Source organism: Orycteropus afer, unplaced genomic scaffold (genome assembly GCF_000298275.1).
Source record: "Orycteropus afer afer isolate SDZICR_OR568_19922 unplaced genomic scaffold, OryAfe1.0 scaffold00196, whole genome shotgun sequence".
In the NCBI taxonomy this organism is placed as follows: Eukaryota; Metazoa; Chordata; class Mammalia; order Tubulidentata; family Orycteropodidae; genus Orycteropus; species Orycteropus afer.
In genome coordinates, this window is record NW_006921783.1 from 5,385,313 (window position 1) to 5,394,019 (window position 8,707).

General features: G+C 42.0%; 1 protein-coding gene across 1 annotated transcript in view; it reads left to right on the forward strand.

Annotated features, from left to right (window-relative positions):
- CUNH17orf78 (chromosome unknown C17orf78 homolog) overlaps positions 1 to 5,212 on the forward strand; it is a 48,320-nt gene extending 43,108 nt beyond the window's left edge. Inside the window, exon 7 of the mRNA XM_042781928.1 lies at positions 5,135 to 5,212. Within this exon, the coding sequence (XP_042637862.1) occupies positions 5,135 to 5,212 (78 nt within the window). The remainder of the gene's footprint in view (positions 1 to 5,134) is intronic.
- The last annotated feature ends 3,495 nt before the right edge of the window (positions 5,213 to 8,707 follow it).

Genomic DNA, 8,707 nt, shown 5'->3' on the forward strand with positions numbered 1-8,707 from the left:
AGCTATTTATTCCCATTTTGAGTCATGCCCCATCAGCAAATGGAGGTCCCAAAAGCTTTATTCCATCCACATCATTAAGGTCAGCTCTACTCTGAGGAGGCAGCTCTTCCTCAGTTGCATTTTGAGCACCTTCCAACCTGAGGGACTCATCTGGCACAATTATATTAGACAACGTTTCAGAGATATTCATAAAGTTTTTCAGTAATATATCAGATACTGTTTCACTGCTATTCATAAGGTTTTCACTGGCCAACTATTTGAGAAGTGGATGGTCCCTTCCTTCTTCCAAGTCTGTCTTAGTCTGGAAGCTCTGCTGAAATCTGTTCACAATGGGTGACACTGCTGGTATTTGAAATACCGGTGGCGTAGACTCCAGCCTCACAGCAACATGCAAGCCACCACAGTACGACAAACTCACAGACAAGTGGTAGGGTCTTCCTTGTAGGTGTGTGGATATTATTCTACCACTGACAGCATTGTACTTCATGTTAGATCTTGAGATGCTTTTTTTGATGATGAATGCAATGTTGTTGATCTGATTCCTCTGTGTTCCATCTGGTGAGGTCGATGTGTATAGCCACTGTCTATGTTGTTGAAGAAAGGTATTTGCAACGAATAAGTCATTGGCTTTGTAAAATTCTATCATGTGATTTCTGGCATCATTTCTATCACCAAGGCCATATTTTCCAACCACTAGTGATTCTTCTTTGTTTCCAACCTTTGCAGTGCAATGACTAGTAATAATCAATACATCTTGATTGATTCCTCTTCAATTTATCATTCCTGGTGTGATAGTTAAGGGTGTGTGCCAACTTGGCTGGACCATGATTCTGAGTGGTTTAAGCAGTTGTGGTGTGGTTGTTCACATGATGAGATCTGATGTATATACTCTGAGCAGCCAATCAGCTGAAAGGGAGTTTCCTCAGGGGAGTGGCCTGCTTCCAATATATATGTGGACGTCCTGGGAAAATTCAGGAACTTTCTGTTGGATCTGAATCCTGTCATGCTTCCTGTTGATCTTGGGTTCATCATCCCCTGCAGCTCCTTGAGTCAGGAAAACCCTCCAGCTTAAAAATAAGGCCCACAAACTTGGGACTTGCCAGCCTCTACAACTGTCCTGTGAGCCAACAATGCACCACTTTGCCTGCTGACCTTGGATCTATCATTACCTGAAGTAAGCAGCCTGCTATACTGACTGCCAATCTTAGGCTTGTCGGCTCCTGCAGCTGCATGAGTCAGGAAAAGCCTCCAGCTTGACGTTTGATCCAGGAACTTAAACTCTATATAACTGTGTGACCCATTTTCCTGAGAGAAATTCTCCCTCTTTCTCTTCCTCTCCAAGTTTTACTGGTTTTGCTTTTCTAGAGAAACTACCTAAGACACTAACCTTTTGTCATAGTTCTGGTGGCATAGTGCCTCAAAGCACTTGACTGCTAACCAGAAGGGTAGTGGTTCAAACCCACCAGCCGCTCCTCAGAAGGAAGGTTGGGCAATCTACTTCCATAGTGATACCTCCTCGGAAACCCAAGGAGGGGTCACTATGAGTCAGAGATGACTCAATGGCACATAACAACAACAACATGGCAGTGCCATGTGTTAGAATGGAACTGAGCTGTGTAAGGTTTCCCTGGCTATACACAAATGGTTAAGCCTTCAACCTTAACCAAAAGGCAGGCAGCTTGAGCATGTCTAGCAGTTAGTCAGAAAACAGGTCTGGCAATGCACTTCCAGAAGGTCACAGCCTTCAATACCCTATGAACAGTACTTCTCTGTACACTTGGCATCACCGTGACTTGGAATTGACTCGATGGCAACTAGCAACAATCTTTGTGAAAGCAGACTGCCATGCTTTTCTTCCATGGCAGCAATGGGTGGGTCTGAACTGCCAACCAAAAAGACAAAGTCTTGAGTAACCAACTTTACATTAGTAACCAACAGCAAATCACTTTAAGGCCCTTGGGTGACACAACTGCTTTGCACTCACATACTGACCTAAATATTGGCAGTACAAATCCACCCAGCAGTGCCACAGAAGAAAGGCCTGGAAATCTGCTTCCATAAAGATTACAGTCAACGACTCCCTACGGAACAGTTCTATTCTGTATCATGTGGGGTTGCCAGTAGTCAGACTTCACTTAATGGCAAAAGGTGGGGTAAGCATACATGTGGAAATTCTCTCCTCTCCCACTAAGGCAAGGATCAGAAGCTACACACAGCATACCATGTCAAATTGTGCAATTTACCTAGAGGTCTCTCGACAGGTCAAGGGCATCTATGTTCTCTGTGTGCTGCTTAGCATTCCATCATGGCCCTGCCCCTTCATGTGTTCAGTGGGTTCACTGTTGCTTGGAAGCCTCCTGCCCAAATGCATTTAGCTTTCTCCTCTGTGGGCCAGTAAGCCTGTAGCTGTCTCATGCCAGTCTCTCGGCTCTGCTGCCTCCATCTCTTGGCCAGTCTCTGCCGTGGTCTGAGCACAGGGACACTTCCACAGTTTAGGTAATCTGTTAGACAGCAGCATCTCACTCTCTCGGTACCAAATTCTGTTTTTTTTCTCTAGTGCTGCTATAACAAACATACCACAAATGTATGACTTTAACCAACAAGAGTTTATTCTCTTACAGTTTAGGTGGCTAGAAGTCCGAGTTCAAAGTGTTCACTCTCGGGGCTGAGTAAAAGCCTCTCAACCCCGGGCTTCAGCTCTGCCTTTTGTTCCCAGCCCACTGAAGCTAGGAAGCTTCTTTTAACTTAGACAGCTGCTGGCTGATGAGGCTGAAAAACCCAAGGTCGACAAGTAAGATGGTACAGTCCCAAAATTATCAAGCAACACAGGGGGCCACTAGTTCAAGTCCAGAGACAGTCTCAAGATTGGGAGACAATATGGCAGGCCACTGAGATGAAGACTCAGTCAAATACAGGATCCAAATGTGCCAAAAAGTTCTGAGACCGTTCTCAAAGCTTCTTCTTATATACTAGAAGCAGACTACATTCCTAAGGCAGCTATTGAGCTGCTCACGGCAGATTCCACCATGGAGGTGATTACTAGTCTCATCATGGGGAATCACTACATCCAGCTGCCCAGCCACTCAAAACCAGGCCCAGCCAAGTTGACACATAACCTTAACTACCATACTGGCATAGTATATCATATGATTGTCTGATTCAAAATGGCCAATACCAGTTCATTTAGCTCACTAATACCTAGGATATCAATCTTTATGTATTCCATTTCATTTTTGACAACTTCCAACTTTCCTAGATTCATACTTCGTACATTGCATGTTCTGATTATTAGTGAACATTTGCAGCTGTTTCTTCCCATTTTCTGAGTCATGCCCCATCAGCAAATAAAGGTCCTGAAAGCTTTACTACATCCACGTCATGTGGTTCACTCTACTTTGGGGAGGCAGCACTTCCCTAAGTCATATTTTTGAGCGCCTTCCAACCTGAGGGTCTCATCTTCTGGCACTATATCAGATAATGTTTCATGGCTATTCATAAAGTGTTTTGGTTACCTAGTGCCACTCTGACAGGAATATGCCACAAATGTAATGGCTTGAACAAACAGGAATTTATTCTCTTACGATTTTGGAGGCTTTGAGTCTGAGTTCAAAATGCCAGGCTCTAGGGGCTGGGTGAAAGCCCCTCATCTTGGGCTTCAGCACTGCCTCCTGTTGCTGGACAAATGAAGCTGGAGGCTTTTCTTCACCCAGACAGCTGCTGGCTACTGAGGCTGACAAGCCCAAGGTTAACAAGTAAAAAGACACAGTCCCCATGTTACCAAACAACATAGTAGGCCACTAATTCAAGTCCAGAAGTCCCAAGATCAGCAGGGCACGGCAGGCTGTTGAACAACAACTTGGCTACATGCAGGATTCAAGTGTGCCAAAAATGATAGAGACCAATCCCAAAGCTTCTCTTTATATATGGGAAGAAGACCACATCCCTAAAGCAGCTACTCAGCTGCTCCCAGCAGATTCCTCTGAGAGCTGATTGCCAGTCTCATCATGGGGAATAACTACCTTCAGGTGCCCAGCCACTCAACCAGGCCCAGCCAAGTTGACAACAGTCTTAACTACCACATAAAGTTTTCCAATAATATATCAGACAGTGTTTCACTGCTATTTATAAGGTTTTCACTGGCCAGTTTTTTCAGAAGTGGATGGCCCCATCCTTCTGAAAGGCTGGCCCCATGTCTTAGTCTGGAATTCCTCTGAAATCTGTTCACCGTGGGTGACCCTGATGATATAGGAAATACTGGTGGCACAGCCTCCAGCCTCCAGCCTCACAACAACACGTAAGCCACTACCATACAACAAACTGACAGACAGTTGTGGATGAACAAAATAAGCTACTAAATTATAAAGGAATTTTATAAAATAATAGTAAGGTAGAATTGTTATACAGGTTACCTCATTTGAACCTTGAAATACCCTAGTCAGGTATTTACATCTTACTAATACTTAAGTTGAGGCTCAGAGAAGTTATTTTCCCCAGTTCACTAATTCCTACACTGGTATTTGTTGGTTCGTTCATGTTTCACAAAATTTTACTGAAAACGTTCTACATGCCAAGCACCCTCCCTTCAACAGGCTTATAGTCTAGTTGGGAAGAAAAACCATAGACAAAGAATCCTAAATATATTCATAACAGGCAAGCATTTAGAAAGTACACACAAAATCAGATAGGCTTGGACTCAGATGTGGTGAGGATGGAATGGGATTAATTTAAAAATATTTCACCTACATAGACCCAAATCTTGGCCTCTTTTCAAAACACAGCAAAATTGTTTGGGCCAGATTAAAAAAATGCAGTAGAATCACTGCATCTGGGATCCAGTGCAGCTTTATACAGAAAGCCTTGCCGATTTGAGGCAAAGAGTCAAACAAGGAGTTGAGGGGCACTTTGCTAGTGGGTTACAGGTTCCAATCAATTGTTGATTCTGCTACATATGTGCACCTTGCTTATACCTTCTCAGCATAAGCACAGTAACTTTTCCTAGAATTAATAGGTAGCAAAAAGACAAAGTCTACTTGGAATTATGTGGGGTTTTGTACCTAGTTTTTCCTTTGTTGGCACACCAAGAAATATCCATTTGCATCATTCTATATCTTTCATATTTCCTCTCAATCTCTAGGTTGGACAAGATGCTCCTAACTCAGCAAGTCCAAAGAAAGCTGCAAGGATCACTGTTATCCATCAGACATACTTCTGAAAAGTTCTGCTTCACTTCACACATTGAATGAAAGATACTACTGACTTAGCCACAAGTCGCTATGATTTATTCTGTACATCCATAAAATGGGTATTTTTACAACCCATCAAATAAAAACAAAATGCCTTCTCTTCAAGTACTTTTGAACAGATCTTATCGCCATCTTTGACAAAAGACTTAAACAGCAGCCTCCAGGGAACTGGGCAAAGCCGCCATGAGTGTGGCACAGCTCACCACCTCCTTTGTTAGCCTCACAGCTGAACTCATGCTTACTGGCTCTTAATTAGCTTAGGGTGGGCTCCTGCTTTCCCAGGTTGATGCTCATAGGGTTTTATAAGTTAGCCTCTGCTACTACATGTAGCCATCAACACACTGGTGAAGGGAACTTGATCCTAAGCATTCCAAAAGTTCTCATCATAAGTCATACCCAAGATGTGCAGGGACCTCATACAAATAGGACCCAGGTGAAGTCTCCTGATAATCCAGAATTCCTAAAGTGGGTCTCCAGATTTATGACCTACCATAATACACCCACTCCTTACTTATTGACATGGTTAGGTTCCAAAGACCAGATCGCTATGTGAAAATAAGCATTATTCAAAAATGTAGAATGACCACATCATATCACAAAATGGAGGATGACTTCATCATTTCATAACTACTAAATTACATCATTACATAACTGCCAAACCACTGAGAATCATGGCCCAACCAAGTTGACACCTAAGCTAGTGACATCACAACTAGTGTTACTCTCTTGCTTTGGACCTCAGCATTCATTACTGCCAGATGTATGTCGTTAATGAGCAAAATAGTAAAAAGATAGATTTTTTTAATTATTGATGTAAATGTAAAATGTTAGATAATGAGATGGTATGTAAGTGAGGAGTAGACGTAGTAGGCTGCATACATTTTAATCTTTCAAGACAGAATTATTTTCTGCTTTGAATTTTTTCTTGAAACCATGTTTTCCAATGGAAAGCATTTTAAATGAAACAAAAAGTTATTTTTAGGTAACAAGGATTTTGAAACAATTAGTGGGACACATATGTACCAAGGGGGGTGTCTGGTGCTGGAGTTAGTGGGATAAAAAACCAAACCCACTGCCATCAAGTCAACTCCAACTCTCAGCAACCCTATAGGACAAAGTAGAACTGCCCCATAGGGTTTCCAAGACTCTGTATCTTTATGAAAATAGACCTCATCTTTCTCCTGCACAGTGCCACCAGAAGATGGCAGTGGGTTTTGGTGGAATGAGGCTCGTTTTTTCAGATTCATGTAGTTATACAGACTTCCACCAGATGGCAGCATGTACTAAAAGTGGGACAGCAGTTTCCCACTAAAACCCTGTTGTTGTTGTTGTTGTGTGCCATCGAGTCAGCCCAACTCATAGCGACCCCTCCTTGGGTTTTCAAGGCAGTATCACTACGGAAGTAGGATTGCCCAACCTTCCTTCCGAGGAGTGGCTGGTGGGTTTGAACCACCAGCCGTCTGGTTAGCAGGCAAGTGACTTAGCCACTATGCTACCAGAAACCCTAGCGGCAGAAAATGTAGGTGGGCACTATATGTCTCACAGGTTAGCAAGGGTTAAGGAAGGGTTCCAGAGCAAAATTATGATGCTGATGCTATTCCTCACAGGGATATAAAATATATTCCTATATTCTATATATATATATATCCTATATTCAGAAAGCATAGTAATGAGTCAAGTAGGACCTACTTAAGTAAGAGTTTAGTCAGAAAGGGCAAACAGCTGATTTTGAAGCAATGTTCAAATGTAAGCAAAAAAAAAAAAGGGAAAGGCAACAGGGACAAGATAGGGTATCCTGCTTCTTTTCATTAGAATCTGAAACCACTCCTTTAATTTCAGTGAAATGTGCCTGTTTCTAAATGATTCTAGTTTCTTAGTTCTCCAGTGAAAATCAGACACAACTCGAATCCCTCTTTCTTTCACTTTAAGTGTTGTCCAGAAAAGTGATTCTCAAAACTACACAAACGGGGAAATATGCCCTGAATCCTGATTTAATATTCAAGCTGTGCTTTCTGAGGCATAGAGTATGAACAGTGACGATTTTCAGGGAATCAAGATACCCTAAAGACATACTCAAGGTACCCTAAATTTCCATAGCACATACCTTGAAAACACATGAGAGAGGACAGAACACTAGGGATCACATTTGGGTAAATGAGTATATTGTTTGCATCCTGCCACTGATTCACATCACCTCAAGTTGATCCTGCTATTGGTGACTCAGTTTGATCATTTATGAAATGAAAGAGAGGGGGAAAAAGAAGTCTATTTCTTTCCAGAAGGCACTCTGGTGGCACTATGGTTAAAGCATTGGACTGCTAAACAAAAAGTTTGTGGTTTGAACCCACCAGCTGCTTCTCGGGAGAGAAATGAGGAAGTCTGCTTCCACAAAGATTTATAGCCTTGGACACCCTATAGGGCAGTTCTACTCTGTCCTACAGGGTTGTTGCGAGTCAGAATCACTTCAATGCAAGGGATTATGGGATTCCTTTCCAGGACCACTAGGGAGAACGACTGAAAACATGCTTTGAAGATCTTGGTCTAAACAGAACTAATGCCTGTATTTATCCCCATCCTTCCCAGCCTCATTCACCATAAAATCCAGAAAGATGAAGTTTCCCTGGAGATGAAACCTGTGGCAAAGTCTATACTCATCAATTTTTCTTCAAGAGTATAATCTGGGGAATATTCGTACTGACTCACCTTATAAAAAGTCACTGACAGAATCAAAATTGTCTATTTTACTCTGGGGACAATGTCTTTCCCCTGACAAAGCAAGGTCCTTCTGAGGATTTTCTGATTACTTAATCAGTTAACAATTTTGAATCCCATAATCCTTTATCAGTGGAGATCTCTGAAAACTAAGATATGAGAAATGGCAGAGAGGGAAGGTAGAATTCTCATGTAAATTTTAGGATGTGGACTTTAATCTGTAGATCACTTCACAGCAGGACACAATTCTATATCTGTCCCCATTATAAGTTATAGACAACTAGATAAAACACTGCTTCCATGGACATGCCAAGTATTCCTCTGGGAAGTGACTAGTCAGGGAGGTTTCTATAGCAAATTCTTTCTCAAGTCACCATGCTACACTTTTCTGATTATTAAAGTACATCCTCACCATTAAAATGTTTAGAAAATACTGAAAAGTATAAAGAGTAAGATAAAAAATTTACCTAATCCGTCCTCCCAGAGATACTACTGTTAACACCTTGGTATAAAACTTTATAGACATTGTCAATACAGTGAAACCTGTGCAAGCCAGAACTCGAATGGACTGTCTTGTTTCTCTGGGTCTCATAAGTTTTCTGCCTTTGACGGTGTGCAGTTTTACCACTTTTCTATCCTCTCTACATAGGTGTTAGTGTATATATATGTAAGGCGCTCTGGTAGCATTGTGCCTAAGGCATTTGACTGGTAACCAGAAGGTTGGTGATTCAAACCCACCAGCCACTCTGCAG